This window comes from Somniosus microcephalus, chromosome 11 (genome assembly GCF_052327205.1).
Source record: "Somniosus microcephalus isolate GS21.2 chromosome 11, FLI_Smic_1.0, whole genome shotgun sequence".
In the NCBI taxonomy this organism is placed as follows: domain Eukaryota; kingdom Metazoa; phylum Chordata; class Chondrichthyes; order Squaliformes; family Somniosidae; genus Somniosus; species Somniosus microcephalus.
This window is the reverse complement of record NC_140997.1, coordinates 20,319,774-20,346,443: the sequence shown is the minus strand read 5'-3', so window position 1 is coordinate 20,346,443 and position 26,670 is coordinate 20,319,774. Positions and strand designations below refer to the sequence as shown.

At 46.1% G+C, this 26,670-nt stretch overlaps 1 protein-coding gene across 2 annotated transcripts in view; it reads right to left on the bottom strand.

Annotated features, from left to right (window-relative positions):
* The window catches only part of sdk1a (sidekick cell adhesion molecule 1a), an 897,759-nt gene that overhangs the window by 18,492 nt on the left and 852,597 nt on the right, over positions 1–26,670 (bottom strand). For both annotated transcript variants that reach the window (XM_086000285.1, XM_086000286.1), the window contains 5 exons: positions 26,111–26,297; positions 11,748–11,885; positions 11,196–11,357; positions 7,347–7,472; positions 5,568–5,732 (listed from right to left, as the gene is read on the bottom strand). In XM_086000285.1, the coding sequence (XP_085856411.1) occupies positions 5,568–5,732; positions 7,347–7,472; positions 11,196–11,357; positions 11,748–11,885; positions 26,111–26,297 (778 nt within the window). The remainder of the gene's footprint in view (positions 1–5,567; positions 5,733–7,346; positions 7,473–11,195; positions 11,358–11,747; positions 11,886–26,110; positions 26,298–26,670) is intronic.

The following is a 26,670-nucleotide window of genomic DNA, read 5'->3' as shown; positions in this document are numbered from 1 at the left end:
TTGTAGGTGGAAAGTTCGATTCTCCACCTCAAGATCTTGTCATTTTTGATTTTGCCCCTCTGCTTGTTGTTAAACATAAAAGCAACTGAACGCTGGTCAGTGAGCAGGGTAAATCGTTTTCCGGCCAGGTAGTGCCTCCAATGACGCACAGCCTCCACAATCGCCTGGGCCTCCTTCTCAACAGCGGAGTGTCTGGTCTCCGGGCCTTGGAGGGTTCGTGAAAAGAAGGCCACGGGTCTCCCCGCCTGATTGAGGGTAGCGGCCAGGGCAAAGTCGGACGCGTCGCTTTCCACCTGGAAGGGGATGGATTCGTCCACTGCGTGCATGGTGGCTTTGGCAATGTCCTCCTTGATACGGTGGAAGGCTAAGCGGGCCTCTGCCGTCAAGGGAAAAGAGGTGGACTTGATCAGCGGACGGGCCTTGTCCGCATAGTAGGGGACCCACTGGGCGTAATAGGAGAAAAACCCTAGGCACCTCTTCAGGGCCTTGAGGCAGTGGGGCAGTGGAAGTTCCATAAGGGGACGCATCCGGTCGGGGTCGGGGCCGATGACTCCGTGTTCCACAACACAGCCAAGGATGGCGAGGCGGTTTGTGCGGAATATGCACTTCTCCTTGTTATATGTCAGGTTTAGGAGTTGGGCGGTGCGGAGGAATTTTTCGAGGTTTGCGTCATGGTCCTGCAAGTCACGGCCGCAGATGGTCACATTGTCCAGATATGGGAAAGTGGCCTGCAACGCATTTTGATCTACCATCCGGTCCATCTCCCTTTGGAAGACGGAGACCCCGTTGGTGACGCCAAAGGGAACCCTAAGGAAGTGATAGAGGCGGCCGTTTGCCTCAAAGGCAGTGTACTGGCGGTCCTCAGGGCGGATGGGGAGCTGGTGGTACGCTGATTTCAGGTCAATGGTCGAGAAGACGCGGTACTGCGCGATCTGGTTGACCATATCAGCTATACGGGGGAGTGGGTAGGCGTCCAGCAGGGTGTAGCGATTTATTGTCTGGCTGTAGTCGATGACCAGGCGCTGCTTCTCGCCGGTCTTAACGACCACAACCTGGGCTCGCCAGGGGCTGGTGCTGCCCTCAATAATCCCTTCTTTCAGGAGCCGCTCCACTTCGGTTTTAATGAAAACCCTGTCCCCGGCACTGTATCGCCTGCTCTTTGTGGTGATGGGCTTACAGTCGGGGGTGAGGTTAGCAAACAGTGGTGGGGGGGTGACTCTGAGTGTGGAGAGGTTGCACGTGGCGCGCGGCGGGCAATTTGGAAGCTGCTGGCTGCGGACTGTGAGTGGGGGTAGGGGTCCACCGTACGCCATCGTAACACTTTTAAGGTGGCACTGAAAATCTAACCCCAGCAGGACGGCAGCGCAGAGGTCAGGCAGGACCAGAAGTTTAAAATGATCGTACACGGTCCCGTCTACTACGAGTGTCACCACGCAGTAGCCGCCGATGTCCGCCGACTGGGACTCGGAGGCCATAGAAATCCGCTGTTGCGCAGGCAGGACTGGGAGAGAGCAACGCCGCACCGTGTCGGGGTGGATGAAGCTCTCCGTGCTCCCAGAGTCAAAAAGGCAGATTGTATCGTGACCATTTACCTTAATGTCCATTGTGGAACTGGCCAGTTGGTGCGGTCTCGCTTGGTCCAGTGTAACGGATGCCAGTGTAGGGGTCGGTGTGTCGCTGCGGGTATCAGATGAGGCGGTGTCGGGGGCCTGCTGCGTCCCGGCTGTCGTCCAAGATGGCGGCGTCCATGATCCCCATGTGGCTGGAGGCGTCCAAAATGGCTGCTGTACCGGTGATTCGCACATGGCCGGGGAGGTCCAAGATGGCGGCCCGCATGGCCCACACGTGGCGCTGCTGGGGTTCGGGGTGGCTTTGGCCCTGCAGACGCTAGCGTAGTGTCCCTTCTTCCCGCAGCCCGAGCAGATCGCGTTTTTCGCCGGGCAGCGCGCTCTGGGGTGTTTTGCCTGGCCACAGAAGTAGCATTTCTGGCCTTGGGGCACTGCTGTCTGGCCTTGGGACACTGCTGCGGTAGTTGGGCCGTTGTTGGGGTGTGGCTGGGGTGGCACGGCGCTATGAGGCGGTCCTACCGTGTCCCAGGCTGTCATTCCCCGCGGCGTCCACGGTGCAGAGGAGTAGGCATCCATGCCCTGGTAGGCTGCATCCAACGATAGTGCGAGTTCAGAGGCCTTGTTGAGGTCGAGGTTACTCTGCTCCAACAGTCGCTGTCGGGTGTAATTGGATCTGTGGCCCGCTACAAAAGCGTCCCGGATAAGTTCCTCTGTGTACACGGCGGCCTTTACATCCTTACAACCACAGGCCCGGCCAAGCACAGACAGTGCCTGAAGGTATTCCACGGTCGATTCCCCAGGTTGTTGTTTACGACTCCCCAGGAGGTGCCTGGCGTACACTTCGTTCACTGGGCGCGTGTACTGGTCCTTGAGGAGCTTGATAGCGTCCACGTACGAGGTCGCATCTTGGATGACCGAGTACACTCGGTGGTTCACTTTGGAGGTCAGGACATCCAGTTTGTCCTCGTCCGATTTGATTGCTTCGGAGGCGGTCAGGAATTTTTCGAAACACTTAAGCCAGTGAGTAAACTTGGTGGATGAGTCCGCCTCCCGATGATCTAAGTCCAGGCATGCTGGTGTGAGGATCTTCTCCATTATAAAAATGTTGTTGCATGTTTGCACTTTGAACTATTTGTTGCCTTGACCGGCTCAGGGTTTGCGGAGCGGGTCCATTCATGTTCTTTCAATGGCACAAGCCATTCCCTGAGAGGGGGCCTAGAACCGACTTGCAATAAGCCGCTGACGGATGGCCCTTGCACTTTGTGCCTCCCTCCCGTCTTGGTGCTCCTCCTCCTCCTCCTCCTTTGGTGGTCCTCCAATGTCTGCTGGCAATGGCTGAGTCCTGAGGATAGCCAGGTTGTGCAGCATGCAGCACACTACAACGAAATGGGAGACTCGCTCAGGCGAGTACTGTAGGGCTGCCCCGGAATGGTCCAGACAGCGGAACCGTTGCTTTAGCACGCCGATTGTGTGCTCAATGATGTTCCTGGTCGCTTGATGGCTGTCATTGTATCGCTCTTCAGCAGGGGTGGTGGGCGCACGGAGCAGGGTCATCAGCCAGGTGCACAAAGGATAGTCCTCGTCCCCAAGAAGCCAGCTTCCTGGGTGAGCCGGGGCTTCGAAAATGTCTGCCACAGAAGTCTGGCGCAGGATGAAGGCGTCGTGGCTGCTGCCTGGAAAGCGGGCATTGACAGCTAGTATCAGCTGCCTGTGGTCACACACCAACTGCACGTTCAACGAATGGAACCCCTTCCGGTTGCGGTAATCCTTGGCATTCTCTAGAGGCGCCCGCAAAGCCACATGCGTGCAGTCAATGGCGCCCTGGACCATGGGGAAGCCCGCTATTCTTGCAAATCCCATTGCACGCTCTTGCTGCTTGTCCAGGGTCATGGGGAAGGAAATGTACTGACGTCTCCTTTTGAAGAGGGCATTCGTGACCTGGCGGATGCAGCAATGCACCGCGAACTGGGAGACATTGGCAATGTCCCCAGTAGCGGATTGGAAGGAGCCGGTGGCATAGAAGTTGAGAGCCACTGTCACCTTCACTGCCGACAGAGACGTCCTGCTCCTCAGCTGAGGCTGCAGATCTCTCTGAAGCAGGTGGCAGATCTCAGTGACCACCTCCCTTCTGAATCGAAGCCTCCGAATGCACTGCTCCTCAGACATGTTGAGGTAGGAGAAGTGCTGGCGGTATACCCTGGGAGGGTAAGGCCTCCTGTGCCGATGCCTGTTGGCCCTCCTCCGTCTGGCCATGACTGGCACTCTCTCTCGGCGTCTCTGAGCCCTCTCAATGCAATGGAGAAACCCAACGTTTCCACCCATTGCAGCCCCCATTATATGTGGCCACTCAAGGCTATGGCACTGAAAAATCAATCCAACTGCAAAGCTCTGGGCTGAAGCCAGAAGTATCTGTGCGAGCGCTGAGTCAAAGCAGAAAGCTCTCTCCCTTTGTCTCTCTGCAAATCTCTCTCTCTCTCACGCAGAAGGAGTGGTCCAAAATGGCTACCACAAAGAATGCAGGAAGAGTCCCCTTTAAATAGTGCCCCCCCAGCCCCACAGCGACTGGGAACCGTTCCACTCAACCAGTCGCTGCGAGCGCCAGGCGGAAAGGAGGGCGCCACTGAAGTTCCGGTTTGGGGCGCACCAAGGGCGTTGCACCATGAAATGAGGTCAGGATCTGCGCGCGCAGCTGAGCGGGCGTTGCGGTTTTGCGCCGCCGCTAAATCTTCACTCAAGTTCGCGAGAGGCGCAGATCGCGCTGCGCCCGGGCGCTAGCCGCTTCGTGCCCCACTTATCGCCCTCTTAAGGCGCTAGCGGCTGGCGCTACCAACTGAATTTCTAGGCCTATAAACCTTGAGGCCCTGTTTTTTAATTTAGCTCCTAGCTCCTCTCTGAACATGACCTCTTGCCTACTCTTTCCTATGTTGTTGGTCCCATCATAGACCACAACAACTGGATCCTCACCCTCCCTCTTCAATATCCTTTCAAGATGTTCAAGATGTCTCTTACCCTGGCACCAGGTAGGCAATATGCCATGTGGGACTCTTGATCCTGCTTACAAAGGATGCTATCTGTCCCCTAATTATTGAATCCCCTACAACTACATTACACTTTACCTCCTCCTTCCTTTGGACAGCCTCCTGCTCCAAGTTGCCATGGTCAGCATTCTGGATGTCTTTCCGACAGTCTTCATCCTTATCCTTACAGGTAGCAAGCACATTGTACCTGTTGGATAGGATCAGTTTCTACTGATCCGCGCGTTCTCTATCTCACCTGGGTTTCCCTTACTTTGTACACTATCAGTCACACCAGCCCCATTCTGATCCTGCATCTCTTAACGAGGTGTGACTGAGATCTAGAGCATATTGTCCAGATACTCCTCCCCCTCCACATTTATTCCATCTACACTTTGTTGTGCCTTCAACAGCTGGCTAGTAAAAACCGTTGGAGGCATTTAAATTATACAAAGTCCAAAAAAATTAAGACATTCCTTTATTTGATAAAATAACTATACACCATTACTGAATGGGTCACATTCTGCAGCTGGTGATGGTGACCTTGAATTAATATCAAATTGCAATAGGTTTCATTAATCTTCTGTTCTATCACAGCACAGCAGAAAATAGCTGGCAGTAGAAACCAAAGCATATTTATAACATCCAGAACAAATGTGCTCAAATACATAGAGACAGACGCACACACCCCCTGAGGTACACATACACAAAGTTGATATTAGTGGAATCATTTAAAAGATAAAATAAAGGATGGAAAAAGCTATAAATCAAATCAAAGATGAGCACGGTTCTATTTTTTCTTCCAACATTGATCCTCATTAATATTCCTTTACTAAGATGTTTAAGAGGCAGCTTGCCAATGTTCTGTAACTTGTCAATAGGAAGTGAACAAGAGCATCCAGGAGAATTCACTCTCCATCAATCCCTTCTCCCACTGTGAGCAATTAGCTGGGCTAAGCAGCCGGTAGAACAACAAGTTCATTACCTGATCTCACGGTGGATGGCGTGCTTGGTTCCCCATATCCAAATTGATTGACTGCGATGATCCGAAATTCATAGCTCACACCTTGCTTAAGTTGATCCCGGCTAACCATGTGCGATGTTGCATCACCAGGGATATCCTTCACAAATGTATCCCACAATCCTTCATCTAAAAAGACAAACCAATCAAGTTAAAGGAATCGAACATTAAAAAGCAGATACCATAACTCCTCAAGGTTGATACCATTAGTAATGATATTTAACATATTTTTGCTCCTTTCTTTAGCTTCATTTTGACACAATTTTATCATTAATGATTTAGGAAGGAAGAGGGGACTGCCTTTGCTTGGTTTCATTGATCGTAGCCACAACATCTCCAGCAATGGCTTCTCCTTCCACCCTGCACCATTAACTCTGGAGTCCCCCAAGGATCTATCCTTGGCCCCCTTCCTTTTCTTCATTTACACGCTGCCCCTTAGTGACAACATCCGCAGTCATGGGATCAGCTTGCGCATTTATGCTGATGACACCCAACTCAACTTCTCCACCGCCTCTGTCCTGACAAGACTGCTTGTCTGACATACAGTCCTGGATTGAAATTTCCTACATTCGGCCTCAGAACCATTGGGAAGATTGAAGCTGTTGTCTTCAGCCCCTACCATAAACTCTGTACCTTTGCCACCGACTCCATCCCATTCCCTGGCCACAGTCTCAGGCTGAATCAGACTTTTTGCATCCTATTCAATCCCGAGCTGAGCTTCCAACCCCATATCCTCTCATAAGCACTGCCTACTTCCGCTTCCGCAACATTGCTCAGCTTCGCTCCACCTCAGCCCATTTATTGCTGAAACCCTCATCTATGCCTCAGTCACCTCCAGACAGGACAATTCCAATGTTCACCTGACTGGCTTCCCATCTGCCGCTCTTTGTTAACTTTAGCTCATCCAAAAATTTGCTGTCCATATTCTATCCTGCACCAAGTCCTGCCCGCCCATTACCCCTGTCCTCACTGACCTATATTGGCTCCCAGACCCCAAATGCCTCAAATTTAAAATTCTCATCCTTGTGTTTAAATCCCTCCTTATCTTTGCAGCCTCCTCCAACTCTACAACCCCCTGGACTCTCCGTTCTTCTGACTCTGGCCTCGTTCATATCACTCGTCTTTTCACCCCACCATTGGCAACTGTTCCATTAGCTGTCTGGGCTCCATGCTCAGAATTCCCTCCCTAAAACCCTCTGCCACAACACCTCCCTCTCCTCCTTTAAGACCCACCTCTTTAACCAAGCTTTTGGTCCCCTCTCTAATATCTCCTTTGGCTCGGAATCCACTTTTTTTTATTATGCCTCTGTGAATTGCTTTGGGATGTTTTTCTAAAGGCGCCACATAAATGTTTTTTTTTTATAATTGAAGAAAAATGTATTAAAGGAGAGCTACCCAGTCAGAGAATGATTTTCAAAAGTTTTATTTTCTTAAATGTCTTAACTGTTAGGAAGGACTAAAAGGGCTGAGAAAATGGATTCGACCTCTACCTGACCTGAAACTGGTATCGTATGGGTAGAACACAGTGCTGTACATTATGATTCTTTCCAACAGGAGAATTTAAAAAAGAAAGCAACATCTTCAAAGGAATTCTCTAACAGGGATGTTTCCCTTTAATATATTTTACTTAAATTATTTAAAAAAAAGCATTCAGCATTTTACTAATTTCTTGAGGCTCAGAGGGAAGCAAGTGTGGCAAGGTCAGTATTCAGGGAATTCCACTTGAAGATCAGCTGTGCTCACCTGAGGGTCGTGCCTCGATTACGTAGCCTTTGATTGGTCCAGCTCCAAGCACACCCTGTGTCCAATGAACGGTGAGAGTAGATGCTGTTTCACTAATTGAGGGGTTTAGAGGGGGACCAGGAGAACCTGTGCAAAAAGTCAAGAACTTTCACTACTGAAAGAACAAAAGCAATGCTCTTGTGAAATAGGAATAAACACATTCCAATGCTAACTAAGTTTTTAGAAATTCCAGTATTCAAATACTATTATATTACAAGATTATGGAGTAACAGAAAGTAAATGTGCTCCCAACACACACGCACACAATGCTCTGCAGCCCCCTGCCTCACACTAATCAAAGATGACACTATTGTAACATCACCTCCTTTTGGCAGGAGGGTCGGATGATGCACAGTGCAGCCTTATCTTTGACTGTACCTGGTTTTCAGGCAGCTGCCACAATCTTTTCATTATAACACCCTGTTCCCGACGGGAATGGGGTGACCTGAGAGAGCATTGCAGTACAGTCCAGCCAGGGCTCACGCATTATCATAAAAGCAAAATACTGTGGATGTTGGAAATCTGAAATAAAAACACTGAATCACTCCTGCCTTCCATCTTATCGCAGACCTTCCCTTTTGTTCTTTCCTCCTCTCCCACTTGCTTAAAATCTATTACATTTCCAACTTTTTCCAGTTCTGACGAAAGGTCATTGACCTGAAACATTAACTCTGTTTCTCTCTCCACAGATGCTGCCTGACCTGTTAAGTATTCCAGCATTTTCTGTTTTTATCTCACGCATGTCGTTTGCTGCACGCCGCACAATTTTACACTTTGCAAAGGACTCCACGTTGATGCTTTGGAGCAGGAAGTGGAAGGAGAAGAAAGTCAGCAAAATGAGCAGGCAGCAAAGGTCCTGCTGCAGGAAGCATCGCCCAGTGAATCCGTTGCCAGCTGCCAGACATCTGCATGGGCAACCTAAAGGCAAGAGCTTCATCCAGAAAAGCTTCTTCCCCATTGCACCATCATGGCTCCCCTTTGGTTACAATATCTACTTAATCACTTGCGGACATGTTGCTCTCCTCTATAATTACCAAGGCTCTCAGATTGGCAACATTCAGGTAATGTTTTTCGCAGACCTTTCCCTAGTTTGGCCCAATTAATTTCACACATATCCCACCATTGACCAAAGGGACAACAGTCTCGATTTGAACCTGGGGCTGAAGTGCGGCATACGGGGGCGGGAGGGAGGTACCCATGATGCCAGCGTGAGGCCCGGACAACTTTAACACCGGGGCTTCATTTAAATGTCCCCATGGTGACTCTTTCCCGAAGCCAATAGAGATGATGTGGAGGCTGGTGGGCGGGAGTGGGATTTCACCAGGGACTGGAGGGAATGGTTCTGGCGCAAGGCCTTGGGAAAGGTGGGGGGGTGCGGTGAGGGTGGGGGTGGGGGTTTAGAATCTGATGAGAATCGCGGTTGGGGAAGGTAAAGAGAAGTCCTGGGGCTGGGCGGAACACTCCTGCTCTTCCTGGCCCTCAAGGAAGCCTGCAAGAAAAAAAAATCATTTACATGGGCCTTGTTGGCCCTGGGTTCAGTCTTCCACCATCTTTTGCAGGCTGCTTCGTTACTGGACGTCATAGCCGCGATCCCCAGTTGAAATGGCATTGGGGTATGAATGATGTCATCGGACCCCAATATTTCCTTATTAATGAGGCCCCTGCTTTCCTACGAGGAGCGGCCATGACGTTCCCGAAAACCTGAAAAGGCAGGGAACACGGCAGGAACTAAGCGGGTAGCGCCTGGCCCCCATTTTAACCACCCACACCCCAACCGCCGGCTGGGCAGGGTTAAAATCGCACCCAACATTTCTGTGTGCCTTATAACTGTTTCTTCCTATTGTGCCTCTATTTGTGTGCCTCTTCAATCCTAACCTCCTGCTTCCCTCAGGGTAGAGAATGCCTTCCTCCTTTGCCTTATTTTGGAGAACAGAGCAGTCCGAACATTTGGGGGCGCTCTGTGCCCTAATGCAGCAGCTTCTGACATCCTTCCTTCCCTCCCAGTACAGCAATGCAATTGCTAGCATTTAATGGCTGGCCTGTCCGCTTAAAGTGTTGCAGCCAGCTTAATGCTTCACCAGCATTGGATTTCCACCCCTGCCCTCTAAGAGGTAGGTTGCCTATGAGGGCACTAATAGCCCTCCATGAATATTAAGTGAAGATTCACTGAGGAACATTGGGCTGGTTCTTGGTAGTGTAACCTTGGTGGATGGAAGTGAACTATTTCAGTGATGAACTGGCCACGGAGGAAAATCCAGGCCCTAATCAAGCAAAAGACATATGAAGTTTGGTTAAAATTTGGTGATGTTTTTAAGTTACTGAAATAAGTGACTACAAACTAGCAGTGACAACTATATTATTGAATCCGGGATGTAAGTTATGAATGACAATTTCCAATTGCATGAAGACTGCTGTTAATTGGAGGGCTCTTTACTTGATCACTTGTATTTAACATATTGGGTTAATTTTTAAAAATCCAAGAATGGTGACCATTTCAATGAGACTAACATTACTTAAAGGGGTTTCTATTTCTATGCATACCTAAATCCCACACTGTCGTACCCTCTGAACTGCTCTGCACAGGTGGGAGAAGTCGAAGCGCACAAAGGAATGACTGGTTATTGATTGAATCAGAAATTGTCATGGCAACGTTCCTATTTACCATGGTAGCAGCTATCTCTAAGGGAAAGTAGTAGTCACAGCACACATATTGTTCATCAGATTCCCCTGTGAATCCATGTTCAAGGCTCCTCTGTTAAATGTACTGTTGGAAGTAGGATCACATGGGACTGGACTAGTGAATTATTGTGTGATGTTACTGATCTACCATGTATTAGTGAACTTTATTACGTGGACTATAAATGTTTTACTGTGTATTGCCAAGTGTCCAATTTCACATTCCACAAAATGAAAGTGCATTTTTCAACACTGTTGGAAATACAGATCTTAAAAAAAAAAGCATAATTTCTCTCTGTCTTCCTCAATCCCACTAACTAATTCTTCCCTTGCACGGACATGCCTTGGCAAGGAGGCAACCGCCTCTCAGGCTTTTGTCAATGTCACTCCATTACTGGTTGCTAAGTGTTGGCTGGGGGGAAGCTAACTCTGCTTCGGCAAAGTGCCTGGCCTTTGCATACCGCCCTCCCTGACAATGTCAGGGTGGTGGGGTGTCTCAAGTAATTTAAGCGACCGATGACAGCTTTGATTCCTATATGCCGTGTGCTTTGCATTATTATCCATATTGTTGGCTTAGGTCGTGCAGTACCTGGGGCCCAGGTAATAATCGACCAATGCACCACCTCTAGTAATCTTACTTTCATTTTATTCACTTTAATTTCAAGGCAGGGATTACTTTTAGTTGAAGGTAACAAAAAGACAGTGGGGGAAAGGAAATAAAAGTTTTAGAAAGCAAAAACATAAAAAAGAAATTAATTGGGGGCAAGTTGAGTTCAAATGAATTTATAAAAAAACCTTTATAGTTCAGTGAAAACCTCGCACAAAGCTTGGTTGTATATACTTTGTTATTAAACTGAAACTGAAAAGAACAATCCAGGTAACTTGTATAATTTTTTTTTTTTTTTTTAAAGATTAGCATGTAATTAAACTGAATCAATATTTTCTCAATCTGACCGGCTAATAGGCAGGAAATGGAAGAAGAAAATTATAATGAGGTCCTGCCGTTAATATCGGTAGAACCTCTACATCCGTGGGATTCCGCCACACCCCCCTCGCCGTAAATATCAGGGTCTGTGAGTTAATCCAGCGAGACAGCAACTTCCCCATGCAGACAAACACAACTCGGACCCTTACCTTCTTCTGGTCCGGGTGTAACATTAGCCTTTATCTCAGGGCCAAAGGTGTAGGTTTTGGCTTGGACATGAAAGCAGTAAGGGACCCCCTTAAACAAATCCCGAACCTTTAGCCAGCGCTGATTGTTGCCTCTAAGATCGACCGTCACCACTTTACTCACACCTAAACAAACAAATAGAAAAAAAATAAAGAAACTGTACCAAAATCAACGCTCTATACAGTGGACCAGAACCAAAGAAAAATGTAAGCATTTGTCAACAGTGCAATTTGAGTCTGCTGCTAAAGAGCTGGGCTGCCCCCTTAAGGTGGATTAGAAACTCACTGGGGGTAATTTAGACTTTATGTGCTAGTGTAAAACAGGTCAATGGAAATAAAAATGGGGAGAGATGTGAAACGGGCTGCCGATTCACTATCATCCGTTTTACACTATCGCACAGAGTCAAAATCACCCTCAATTTCTTTTGGAAAAACTTATCAGATAGATTACTACACAGTAGAGAAACAGGCTGTTCTATTTAGCGCTGTACCCAACTTTCAGTGTACGTATTGTACCTTGTACTGATTCCAATGGCTCGTAGACCAATCTGTATCCCTCGAGAACTCCATTGGGCATGGCTGGCTCTCCCCAGAACACTTTCAAGGTAGTGGTGGTAACTTCTGTAAATGTGATATAACTGGGAGCACTTGGAGCTGTTGTACCAGCAAAAAACAAAAAGACACATACAAAAATATTTAAATACAGTACTTTCAATTTTATCCAGTCACAGCTCAATTTTAGTTTGAATTCAGTGTCTCCATATCATTAAGAATCTGAGCATTACAGGAAAAGTACTCTTTATACAGTTAAAAGGAGGGAAGCTGGTAATCTTGAAGCAAGTGTAGACACATTATAATTTTGGATCAATTTCTCCCCCTGCATATGCACAGCAGTTGGAACAGATTTTTTTCTTCCTGAAGGAACAGGCACTTTGCTCCGTGCTAAGGATTTTTCATACTTTGCCTGTAAATGAAAATCTGCTGCAGATTCTGCTACAGACTGTATAAACTCGGATTCCTATTGCAGTATGTTATGACGGACTGGTTATGGGAAAGATACAGTATTTAAAGAATAATTCAGGAAATCTCTGATAAAAGACTGCATTTGTGAGAGGTGCATGGATGAGAAGGTTAGTTGGCTGAAACGGGTTCCTCCTGTTACCATCAGTTCTTGCTGATTGAAATTGGCCCAGAGGGGACTGCATTGAGTAATCCTGATGATTGTGCCAAAGACAGAGTCAGTACCATCTGCTTAAAGACTTTGGTTTAGCCACTCTGCTGGTTCTAATGGAGCAGTTAAGGAACCATGACTAGAGCAGATTCATGGCTTATCGTGTTGCTCTCAGTGAGTACATGACTTTCTTAAAATTGTATCATTTTCCACAAAAATTTTACCAACATTGAATGTTGGGGTGGGGGGGGGTGGGGGTGGTGGGTGGTGATGGCACAAATGGATCAAGGGAAGTTTGTCTTCTGAAAAACTTCATAAAGGGGCAGTGTCCCTGGGTGATTCCCCATTCCCTTATCGATGACGGCAAATCTTTATTTTACATGAAAATCAAACAAATACGAAGAATCTAATTTCCCAAGTAGTGAGATGAAACACTGTTATTGTTGTGTAATAAAAACTAAACTGAAACAGGCATTAAAATGAATAACAAACCAAGATCAACATCTTGTAATGATTCCCCTTTCTTCCTGTTAATTTTCAGCAAAAGAAAACCCTCCCAGCCAACAGCAAATGCTGCATTAAAATACAGTATCTGACTGCATTTCTTTGTATCACCAGCTAGTGGCTGAACTGAGCAATACAACATGACATATTTCAATGCAAAAGTTTGTTATATCACCAGCCAGTATCAAGAATAACACATGATCATAAACAGGTGAAATGGTGGGCAGCTAAAGGAGCAATTGTGAATTTAAGATAAAACAACCGTAAGATATGTAACATTTTTGCATTGATGTGAAATATGTCCTTTTCTGTATCCATTGCAGTGAGGATGATGAACTGTTCAGACCTGACGTTTCACTTTCATGTGCCTGTGAATTTATTTTCTTTACAAAAACAGGAAATGGTGCAGCATGTTGTTTTATTTCTGTTTTTCATTTCTTCACCTGAGTGAGTTGCTTTTCAGTGAAGAAGTAAAATAAAAATAATAACCGAGCAAACTAGAAGATCATAATCTCTACACAACACAATTGGTCCAGGTCTGTTGGGACTGCGGGTTGAATGATTATGTTGTGAGATCAACATCCTGGAGTTTTCACTCACTTGCTCTTGGGAGTCAGATGGAACTTTCTTGCTGGAGGTTTAAACTGTGGCTATCTCCCTCAGGGATTAAATAAACCGGGGAGAGTTCCTTATCATGCAAATTGTACATTATCTGTTGAAAGGAGTAGGCTTAATAGACCAAATGGCTTAATTCATTTTGTGCTTATGTCCTTAACAAATAGATCTAATTTTGTTGAACAATTTTCAGCAAAAAAAGTAGCAAAAAAAACCCAAACACACATCAGATCCTCGTAACAGCATGTCAATTCTAAACAGTATTTTCATTCTCAATTGTTAGTCCCACAATGAAGTCTGTAACAGAATAATAGACTTATTTCTTCCCAATTTCCATGATAATTTCATTTTGACTGTGACCTAAAAACATTCAGACTTCATCACGGTAATCCAGCTATCAATGGCCTATTTTTATATCATCTTAAGTACATTGCTTGGCTAAAATTGAATTCATGGAACCGATTCAATAGTGACAATTAACTAACTCAAAAATAGGATAAATGCAGCCTTGAAATCTGAACTCAATATGGGCTCATGTATTTTGATGAGAAAACTACAGAAAAGGGATGCAACAATAAGTCAAAGAAATGGAAACATTTGTGAACGTAAATAACAATGATTCCATTCACAATGAGGAAAAATAAGTCTGAACCTGGCTCCTCTATCTTAAATTTACAAGAGTAAATTTTTGTAAATTTTTCTTTTCAGTGTTTTTTTCTCCTCTCATCCAGGTGTAAGTCATAAGAACATAAGAAATAGGAGCAGGAGTAGGCCATTTGGCCCTTCGAGCCTGCGCCGCTATTCAATAAGATCATGGCTGATCTTCTACCTCAACTCCACCTTCCCGCACTATCTCCATATCCCTTAATTCCCTTGGTTCCCAAAAATTTATCGACCTCTGTCTTGAATATACTCAACGACTGAGCATCCACAGCTCTCTGGGGTAGAGAATTCCAAAGATTCACAACACTTTGAGTGAAAATATTTCTCCTCATCTCACTCCTAAATGGCTGACCCCTTATTCTGTGACTGTGACCCTGTGTTCCAGATTCCCTGGCCAGAGGAAACATTTTCCCAGCATTATCCCTGTCAAGCCCCTTAAGAATTTCATATGTTTTAATTAGATCACCTCTCATTCTTCTAAACTAGGCCTAGTCTACTCAATCTTTCCTCTGGGACTCTACTCATTGGAGTTCAGAAGAATGAGAGGCGATCTTATTGAAACATATAAGATTATGAAGGGGTTGGATCGGGTGGATGCAGGAAGGATGTTCCAGATGATGGGTGAAACTAGAACTAGGGGGCATAGTCTTAGAATAAGGGGTTGCTCTTTCAAAACTGAGATGAGGAGGAACTACTTCACTCAGAGGGTGGTAGGTCCATGGAATATGCTGCCCCAAAAAGCTGTCGAAGCTACATCATTACATAAATTTAAAACAGAAATAGACAGTTTCCTAGTAGAAAAGGGAATTAAGGGTTACGGGGAGCGGGCAGGAATTTGGACATGAGTCTAGGTTCGGATAGGTCATGGCCCTGTGGGTAGCGGAGCGGGCCCAGGGGCCGTGTAGCCTGATCCTGCTCCTGTTTTCATGTGTCTAATGCTGTTAGATTCAGGAGATGGTTCTGTGATAGTGGATTGGCAGTTAGGATCAGATCAGCCATGATCTTATTGAATGGCGGAGCAGGCTCGAGGGGCCAATTGGCCTACTCCTGCTCCTATTTCTTATGTTCTTATGTTCATAGGGCAATCCCCTCATCCCAGACACTTTTACATTGAGAGGGTGTCAATGAAGCATTCGTCAATATAAAAGGCCAGACCTATAGCAATATTAATTGCTGTGATTAGTCAACAACTCCATTATCGTTGCATCATGCGACCACCAGGATGGTAGAAGGCGAACTAGATGGACCGAGGTCTTTTGTCGTCCAGCAATTCCTATGTTCCTACCTGCATGATTCTAATGACAAAGGGCGGCCACATTTTTGTGGATCTTGTGAACTGCCACTGGATTCAGTGCCTCCTGTACCTTCTTGGCAAACACAGGGCACCACATCCATGTGTCTGCACGTGTGTGTTTGACATCTTTATATTTATAGATTATGGTATGAACATATTAGCACATTGTTTGATTATAGCTCCATCTATGCAATAGGTGCAGGAAATAGCAACATCACATTGCACATTATTCTTGCAGCAGTGCAGTCTATTAGCAGAGGGCACTCAGGTTATCAGAGAAAGATAACAGGTCAGACCCACTGACTCTTGAACTTTGTTATTGCAAACTGACAGACAATTATAATTTCTCACTCAACTATGTTTTTAGAAATATAATTAGCTTGCCTTTATACTCTTGTCACTACTATTGATTGAGCTATTCACAATATATATTAATGATCTGGACGAGGGAACTAGATGTAATATCTCCAAGTTTGCAGACGACACAAAGCTGGGTGGGCGTGTGTGCTGTGAGGAGGATGCCGAGAAACTCCAGTATGATTTGGACAGGTTGGGTGATTGGGCAGAAGCATGGCAGATGCAATATAACGTGGATAAATGCGAGGTTATCCACTTTGGTGTCAAAAACAGGAAGGCAGATTATTATCTGAATGGCAATAGATTGGGAGAAGGGGAAGTGCAACGAGACCTGGGCGTCCTTGTGCACCAATCGCTGAAAGTAAGCATGCTGGTGCAGCAGGCAATTAAGAAGGCAAATGGTATGTTGGCCTTCGTAGCGAGAGGGTTTGAGTACAGGAACAAGGATGTCTTGCTGCAGTTGTACAGGGCCTTGGTGAGACCACATCTTGAGTATTGTGTGCAGTTTTGGTTGCCTTATCTGAGGAAGGATGTTCTTGCCATGGAAGGAGTGCAGCGAAGATTCACCAGGCTGATACCTGGGATGGCAGGAATGACGTATGAGGAGAGATTGGGTCGATTGGGCTTGTACTCGCTGGAGTTGAGAAGAATGAGAGGGGATCTCATCGAAACTTATAAAATTCTAACAGGACTAGACAGACTAGATGCTGGAAGGATGTTCCCGATGGTCGGGGAGTCCAGAACCAGGGGTCACAGTCTATAGATAAGGGGTAGGACATTTAGGACAGAGATGAGGAGGAATTTCTTCACCCAGAGTGGTGAACCTGTGGAATTCTCTACCAAAGAAGGCAGTAGAGGCCAATTCATTAAATATATTCCAGAAGGAGTTGGATATATTTCTTAAGGCTAAAGGGATCAAGGGATATGGAGAGAAGGCAGGAACAGGGTACTGAATTTGGATGATCAGCCCTGATCTCATTGAATGGCGGAGCAGGCTCGAGGGGCCGAATGGCCTACTCCTGCTCCTATCTTCTATGTTTCTATGAGAATACACTGCATAAACGGGAGGGTTCTGATGCTTCCAAATTCGTGCGTACACAGTTGCAAACCCCACAGACATGCTCGATGTGCAGGTCACCCATTAGAAACGAGCCTCCAACAAAGGTAGCAGCAAGTCAGAAAATGAAATGGGCAGAGTGGTGCATGGAAGTCGCAGGTCTCTGTTTCAGCGCTGCGGTCCTGGATGTGAACCTGGGTCACACTTCCAATATCCACAAGTGTTGGCAGCCCTCCAGTATCTCGCCCAAATGGTTACACTTCACACATGGCCTTCAACAGTGTCAGCAAAGTATTGTGAGGCGCATCATAGCTGAGCCCAACACACACAGATAGACACACACCATCCAGCAGGGGATGTTGGATAATGATCAGGGACCCTGACTTGAGTTTCCTTTTAATGCAGGGGCACCAAGACTAACTGTGGCGCTCTGACGATTGCACGGCTAAGATCAGCTAACTGAGCAGAGACTGGTGATTGAATCCGAGACCTTCCTAGGCTGTGTGGCTCAGTATCACAACAGCTTGGATATTTACCAAAGAATCATGGAATGGTTACAGCACGGAAGGCGGCCATTTGGCCCGTTAAGCCCGTGCCGGCTCTCTGCAAGAGCACCTCAACTAGTCTCACTCCCACACCCTTTCCCCGTAGCCCTGCAAATTTTTTTCTTTCAGATACTTATCCAACTCCCTTTTGAAAGCTGTGATTAAGACTGTCCCCACCACCCTTTCAGGCAATGCATTCCAGATCCTAACCACTCGCTGCGTAAATAAGTTTTTCCTCATGTTGTCTTTGGTTCTGTTGCCAATCACCTTAAATCTGTGTCCTCTGCTTCTCGACCCCTCTGCCAATGGGAACAGTTTCTCTCTCTCTACTCTGTCTAGACCCCTCATGATTTTGAGCATCTCTATCAAATCTCCTCTCAATCTTCTCCGCTCTAAGGAGGACAACCCCAGCTTCTCTAGTCTATCCATGTAACTGAAGTCCCTCATCCCTGGAATCATTCTCGTAAATCTTTTCTGCACCCTCTCTAAGGCCTTCACATCCTTCCTAAAGTGCGGCACCCAGAATTGGACACAATACTCCAGCTGAGGCTGAACCAGTGTTTTATACAGGTTCATCATAATTTCCATGCTTTTGTACTCTATGGGCAGGATTTTCATTGGGCTGTGGAGGCGGGATTGGAGGCGTGTGGGGGGTTAAAATCTCGAAATCGGGGGGCACGAACCCATCCCGTGCCCAACCCGCCTCCATGCCAGTTTTAAAGGAGGCGGATACCCGACCTATGCTGGGAGCTGCCTCCCCGAGGCGGGAAGGGGATTAGTGCCAATTAACTGCCTGTTAACAGGTAGTTAACAGGCAGTTTTTAGCCTAATCCCTATTTTTATTCCTGAAGTGTGGGATTCCCGACGGCTCCAAACCACGCCAAGTTAGCGAGGCGGACCGTCGGGCTGAAGGGCTTGGAGGGTTCGAGATGTCCGGTGTTCAGGTGAGTGATGGGTGCATGAGTGCAGAGGTAAGTGTGTTTGGTGTGTGTAAAGTGTTTAAAGAAGTTTTAATTACCTTTACTTACCTTTACAGCCTTCCTTCCTTCAGGTCTCGGGAGTCCCTTATCTCACCGGCACAGAAAGCAGAATGGCCGCGAGCTGTCAAAAGTTGCAGCATTCAGCCTTCTGTTCTGGAGCGATCTCTAAATCAGCCTGAGAGGAAGGAATTAACTTGGAGTACAGATTGTCAGTCTTTGACAGCTTCAAAGAGCTGTCAAACTCTGATATTTCATCTGTCAAAAGCTCTTGACAGATGGAATGTCAATCTGTGACGTCACCTGTTGCTGGGTGGCCCTTAATTGGCCTGCTGAGCCCGCTGGGCGGGCTCAACAAGGTCAATCAAGTGAAAATCACGTGGGTTGGCCACAACTCGATGGAGGCGGGACTACAACCCTGAAAGTTGTAGTCCCGCCTCCTACACGCCTCCAGTATCAAAATCCAGCCCTTTACCTCTATTCATTAAGCCCAGGATCCCATAAGCTTTTTTAACTGCTTTCTCAACCTGCCCTGCTACCTTCAACGATTTGTGCACATATCCCCCTAGGTCTCTCTGTTCATGCACCCACTTTAGGATTGTACCCTTTAGTTTATATTTCCTTTCCTCATTCTTTCTACCAAAATGTATCACCGCATTTTTCTGCGTTAAATTTCAACTGCCACGTGTCCAGCCATTCCACCAGCCTGTCTGTCTTCTTGAAGTCTATCACTATCCTCCTCAGTGTTCACTAAAGTTCCAAGTTTTGTGTCATCTGCAAATTTTGAAATTGTGCCCTGTACACCCAAGTCCAAGTCATTAATATATATCAAGAAAATCAGTGGTCCTAGTACTGACCCCTGGGGAACACCACTGTATACCTTCCTCCAGTCCGTAAACAGCCGTTCACCACTACTCTCTGTTTCCTGTCACTTAGCCAATTTCGTATCCATGCTGCCACTGTCCCTTTCATTCCATGGGCTTCAACTTTGCTGGCAAGTCTATTACGTGGCACTTTGTCGAACGCCTTTTGGAAGTCCATATACACCACGTCAACCTTCTTTGTTACCTCATCAAAAGACACAATCAAGCTGGTTAAACATGATTTGCTTTTAACAAATCCATGCTGGCTTTCCTTAGTTAATCCACACTTGCCCACGTGACTGTTAATTTTGTTCCTGATTATTGTTTCTAAAAGTTTCCCCGCTACTGAAGTTAAAATGACTGGCCTATAGTTGCTGGGTTTATCTTTACACCCTTTTTTGAACAAGGGTGTAACATTTGCAATTCTCCAGTCCTCTGGCACCACCCCCGTTTCTAAGGAGGATTGGAAGATTATGGCCAGTACCTTCAAGATTTCTTCCTTCACTTCCCTCAGCGTCCTAGGATGCATCCCATCCGATCCTGCTGACTTATCTACTTTAAGTACAGCCAGCCTTTCTAGTACCTCATCTTTATTAATTTTTATGCCATCCAGTATCTTCTCTAACTCCTCCTTCACTACGTCTATGGCAGCATCTTCTTCCTTGGTGAAGACAGATGCAAAGTACCCATTTAGTACCTCATCCATACCCTCTGCCTCCATGCGTAGGTCTCCTTTTTGGTCCCTAATCGGCCCCACCCCTCCTCTTACTACTGGCTAATTATTTATATGCCTGTAGAAGACTTTTGGATTACCTTTTATGTTGGCTGCCATTCTATTCTCATACCCTCTCTTTGCCCCTCTTATTTTCTTTTTCATAAGATCATAAGAAATAACAGCAGGAGTAGGCCATACGGCCCCTCGAACCTGCTCCGCCATTCAATAAAATCATGGCTGATTACTGACCTCAACTCCACTTTCCTGCCCGACCTCCATATCCCTTGATTCCCCTAGAGTCCAAAAATCTATCTATCTCAGCCTTGAATATACTCAAAGACTCAGCATTCTCAGCCCTCTGGGGCAGAGAATTCCAAAGATTCACAATCCTCTGAGTGAAAAAATTCCTCCTAATGTCAGTCTTAAGTGGCCTACCTCTTATCCTGAGACTATGCCCCCTAATTCTAGACACTCCAACCAGGGGAAACAACCTCTCAGCATTTACCCTGTCAATCCCCTTCAGAATCTTGTATGTTTCAATGAGATCACCTCTCATTCTTCTAAACTCCAGAGAGTATAGGCCCATTCTACACAATCTCTCATCACAGGACAGCCCTCTCATCCCAGGAATCAATCTAGTGAACCTTTGTTGCACCGCCTCCAAGGCAAGTACAGGAAACTTTGTGCTATCCGGAGGTGAGCTATCCGGCAATCTGGAGCCACAGGCAAAAATCAGCAGCCGTTTTTTATTCTTTTTGTTTGTTTTTTTTGCTTTGTTTGAACAGTCAAGCTGTGCAAGGTCTGTAGCTATAGCAACAGCTTCAGCTACAGAGCTTGCAGGCCACACCCGAGTGTTTAGAAGCTGTTGCTAAACAACAGTGTTTGTTGTCAAATACGGAGATAAGAATCTCCGTATCTCTCAACATTAACTCTGGAGAGTACGGCAGTTTTGAGGCAATGGCAGCAGCTCGGTCCCGTGGGTGCCGGATAGCACAAAGTTTCCTGTATATCCTTCCTTAGATAAGGAGACTAAAACTGTGGTCTCACCAAGACCCTGTACAATTGTAGCAAGACTTCCTTACTCTTATACTCCAACCCCCTTACAATAAAGGCCAATATGCCATTTGCCTTCCTTATTGCTTGCTGTACCTGCATGCTAGTTTTCTGTGTTTCTTGCACGAGGATACCCAAATCTCTTTGAACACCAACATTTGAAAGTTTCTCACCATTTAAAAAATATTCTGTTTTTTTATTCTTCCTACCAAAGTGAATAACAACACATTTCCCTACATTATACTCCATCTGCCACGTTACTGCCCACTCACTTAGTCATCTATATCTCTTTGCAGACTCTATGGGGGGAATTTTCCCAGCCCTGAGGAGGCGGGACAGCTGGGAAAAATTGGGAGCAGGTCCCAACTCCGCTCCGAACCATCTTCCCGGGAGGCGGGTCCCTGACTCGCGCAGGGACCTGTCTCCTAGCGGCGAGAAGGGGATTAGAGCCAATTAACTGCCTGTTAACAGGTAGTTAACAGGCAGTTAAGAGGCTTTTCCCCATTTCAGCCTGCTGATGCGGGCTTCCCGACGGTGAGAAACCCCGCCAGGGTCAGCGAGGCGAGCTGTGGGTCTACTGCAGTGTAAGTGTGCAAATGACAGCTGCAGAGGTAGTGTGATGGGTGCAATGGTGCACGGGTAAGTATGACAGGTGAGAGAATGTAGTGGTAGTGAGAAATATTTTTATTCTGTTTATATGTATCTGCAGGTGACAAGATTTGATGTTTCTGTGAAGCCTCATCTGATCGGGAGAATTGACAATCTCACATGCAGCTGCCATTTGTTTTCTCCGAAGGAGACAGTCATTGGTGAGCCTGGATGCAAGGGCTCACCTTTGGACAGTGATTGTCAGTGTTTGACAGCACCTCAATCCTGTCAAACACTGACAATTCATCTTCAAAAAATTATGGGGCCTGTCCCTTTAAGAAAACCGGCAGATGAAGCAGCATGCACTGACATCATCTGACACCGGCTTTCCCTTCATTGGCCGGCAAGCCTGCAGGGCGGGCTTAACAAGGCCAATCAAGGGAAAATAGCGTCTGTTCATCAGACGTTGCTGGGGACGGGACTAAAGCCCAAAAACCAGCAGTCCCGCCTCGACCTCCGGATCTAAGGTAAAATCCAGCCCTTTGTGTTCTCCTCACAGCTTACTGTCCCACCTAGCTTTGTATCATCACCTTTGGACAGTGATTGTATTAGTAATGTATCATTAGCAAACTTGGATACATTACACTTTTTCACTTCTCCTCTGAACTTTCTATATTTAGCATGATTCTCAGATGTATTCTCGGCCTGACATCTGTCATACGCCCCCTTTTTCTGCTTCATCTTACTCTCTATCTCTTTCGTCATCCAGGGAGCTCTGAATTTAGTTGCCCTACCTTTCCCCCTCGTGGGAATGTACCTCAACTGTACCCGAACTATTTCTTCTTTAAAAGCAGCCCATTGTTCCACTGCAGTTTTGCCTGCCAATCTTTGATCCAATTTACCCAGACCAGATCCGTTCTCATCCCACTGAAATTGGCTTTCCTCCAATTAAGTATTTTTACTCTAGATTGCTCCCTGTCCTTTTCCATAGCTAATCTAAACCTTATGATACTATGATCACTGTTCCCTAAATGTTCACCTACTGACACTTGCTCCACTTGACCTACTTCATTCCCCAGAATCAGATCCAGCAATGCCTCCTTCCTAGTTGGGCAGGAAACATACTGATCAAGAAAGATCTCCTGAACACACTTCAGAAATTCTTCATCCTCTCCGCCCTTTACACTATTACTATCCCAGTCTATATTTGGATAGTTGAAGTCCCCCATTATCACTACTCTATAGTTCTTGCACCTCTCTGTAATTTCTCTGCAACTTTACTCCTCCATATTTTTCCAAGAAGTCATCAAGGGAGCTGACCAAATAGTTTTGCAATGAAACTAGCTGGGCACACTCGATGAGATTTCAACAAGTTATGCCATAGAGGAGTAGGATGAGGATGGACGTTTGTGTGTACAATTTCGCACACAGTAGGGTCGATTTTCATAAAGCTGTCGGGAAGGAGGCGTGACTACAACTTTCGGGTTTTAGTCCCGCCTACATCGACGTTTGGCCAATCCACGTGATTTTCCCTTGATTGACCTTGTTAAGCCCGCCCAGCGGGCTCAGCAGGCCAATTAAGGACCACCCAGCAACAGGCGACGTCACAGACTGAAATTTCATCTGTCAAGAGGTCTTGGCAGATGAAATATCAGTGTTTCACAGCTGTTTGAAGCTGTCAAACACTGACAGTCTGACTTCTAACCTGAGTCCTTCTACACAGACCTGTCAAACACTGACAGTCTGACTTCTAACCTGAGTCCTTCTACACAGACTCAGTGAGAACTGTCACCGGCAATGAAAGCTGAAGGCTGTCACTTTTAACAGCTCGCAGCCATTTTGCTTTCAGTGCTGGCTGAGTGATGGACTCCCGAAACCTAGAGGAAGAAAGGCTGTTAAGGTAAGTACAGGTAATTTAAACTTCTTTAAACACTTTAGACACACCAAACACACTTACCTTTGCACTCATGCACCCATCACTCACCTGAACACCGACATCGCGACCCCTCCAAGTCCTTCAACTCGACGGACCGCCTGCTCTAACCTGGCGTGGTTTGGAGCCGTCGGGAATCCCACACGACACCCCTCAAAATAGGGATTAGGCTAAAAACTGCCTGTTAACTACCTGTTAACAGGCAGTTAATTGGCACTAATCCCTTCACGCCTCGCGTCGGCGGGTCCCAGTGCGGGGCGGGTTCCCGCCTCCCCTGAAACTTACGTGGAGGCGGGTTTTGGGCGGGATAGTGTCGGGACCCCCGAAATCGGGATTTCCCCCCCCCCACACGCCTGAAACCCCGCCTGACGGCTCCAGGAAAATCGACCCCAGTGAGTTTTCTGATCTAACTGTACCTTGAAAGGGAGGTACTAAGCTGAAGTAATGTTAAGCACTTCCCTAAACTAAGAGAGAATGGAAAAATCAGAAGAAAATCCTTTTTGGAGACAAGTGAACAGCTGCCTAGTTCATCCTCTCGGCTTTGGAAGATAAATGGTATAAGAAGACTGCAAGGTGACAATATGAAGCTGATTGGTCCGTTAACGAACTGTCCCACTATATGCCAAAACATGCCCGTGAGTTCAGGTCACAGTGAGGGAAGGGAGACCAATAGTTAACTTCAGGTCTTGGCTGTGGAATGGTGTATGGCGTGAGACAGCCTTCGTAGAATAGGAAATGAATAGCTACAACATTATGAGTTCTTACGAAAGGTCATCGACATGAAACATTAACTCTGTTTCTCTCGCCACAGAGACTGCCAGACCTGCTGAGTATTTCCAGCATTTTCTGTTTTTTCAACAGTGAATATGTTGGTTAATGTAGTTATGTATTGGAGAGTCAGGAACTCTTAGCTTTGTATGCAACCTCCATGTGGGAAAGCTGCGAGTGTTGCAAAAACTAACTGGTTTACAAAGATTTGACTCAGCAATTATTTTAGAAGGATCATGAGAAAAACAGAAAGACAGAGCCTGCCTTGTTCTTTGCAGACAACAGCAAAAATATGTGTCAACCCTAAGTGTAGGAATTAAGCCAGCAACGGTTCATCTTTCTAATTGTCAGGTACACATCTCCTATAGAAAACAATTGGGTTCCAAACTTGGCAATTAATTTATAGTGCATTGCTTAGGAACAAATTTATGATTGTTGTGCTAAAAGAGGAAAAGTCTGGAGCAGTAATATACGAGTAAAAGTCTGGTGCAGCTCTGCAATATAATGATCCTGAGACCAATTCAGTGACTCTGATATAATAACCCCGGGACAAAGTCTGGAGTGAGTGCGAAGCAATAACTGGGAGTCAAGTTTAGCAGCAACTCTATCATGTAACCACCCTGACAAAAACTTTTGAGCGATTTGGTTGTAAAATAACACTGGGAGATTGGATGAAGTCCACACTTTCAAAGATGGTATGCTGCTGCTTCTATCCTCTAATAAGAGAAACAAAGATGGAATTAGATATGGGTGGTTTGTGAGCCAGGTCACTCTGGCACTACACCAGTACTAGCATCACTAACAGAAGAATATAAATAATCTATGTACAGATCTGAGGCTTTATCTGAATCCCTTTAAAAAAAAAAATCTTCAGAACCCCTTATATATTTTATTATTATGATCTCCATGTGAATGTACTGTGTGCACTAATTTCCACCCACGTACATTTTTTCTGTGCTGGGAGTACACACCAGGAGGAAGCAGACTCACTGCTACTTTAACAAGGATGCTTCAGTGTGATGCTGAAGAAAGGCATGGTTATTGCTGAAAGTGGCTGCATGGGGGAGATGCACCGTGATACTTCCTTCCTTCCAAAGACAACAGGCTCTGTGGTACAGTGAAATGTTTCTGCTGAATAATGCAGTTGACAAATGATGAACTGGTCAAGCGACTGCTACTATATTTGATGGTGCAGTTACCTTACAGAGCTGCTGTTAACAGCAGAATGAATCTTGATGGCAGCATTGTTAGGTAAATGAGATGCTCCCGCTATCTCCTGATGTGGCAAGGTGCATCTAAAGAGGTAGCTTTTGCTGGCACCTCTGCAGCCAGTAGCGCTGGGGGTAACAAGTAAGCACTAGTTCTGGTGCCAGCAGTCACTATTTTTTCTGGTTACAGACAGGCTGAATAACCCAGCCCAACCTGACAGGCAGAGTGATGTGGTTTACCAGTCACATTCTACAGACTTTCCCCAAGAATTGGCAAAGGTTCAGCAGCCAAAAAATGAAGTTGGAAATTGTGACTTTCAAATAACTGTGCAACTGTAAGGACAGTTATTTGACTTTTATTGAAGTGCTGTGGAATCCACGGTGTAATATAAATACCAGGGGCATAAGGACCTCTTCCATTTGCCGTATTTCCATAATATAATTGAAACATGACTGCCAGGACACCATAGAGACTTCAGTAATAATTATAATTTACATAACACTGATTACTGTATATAGTTTTGACAAAGGCTCTGAATAATGTATGAACAGTAAACCCCTCTCTTACCGGCCTGGTGTGTCCTTCCCTCAACAGGGTCACTCCTGGGTCCGTCGCCAGCAGCGTTGAATGCTGACACACTGACCATGTACATGGCATAGCTGGTCAGGTTTTTTAGTCGGATGGTGTTCTCTGGGAGGAAGAGGATCTTCACCTTCTGTGTTTCATTCTGCTTCTGTTGCTCCCAGTAATAGATCTGTCGATTAAATATTCACACTTTTTACATCAAATTAACAATGGCAAGATCTGGAGGCATGATGGGATGAAGAGAGAGAGATTCAATGTTATATCTAATTGAATTATAAAATATAAACTCAAGACTTGCAATGACCGAAATATACTTCCTAAATCACATATAACAGAAGGGTCACAGGTAACTCCCAAAACATTCTTTCATTTTTTTCCCTCCTTCTAGAGTCAGTTTTCTTTCCTGCTTGATTCTCTTCTGCAGTACAGCTTCACAGCTGCCAGTTGTCCTCAGCACCTTGCCCAAGTGCCCATTCTTCACCTGTGAGTCTAGACAATGAATGACAGCAGGCTGTTCAATCATGAAGGCTCATCGGCCGATC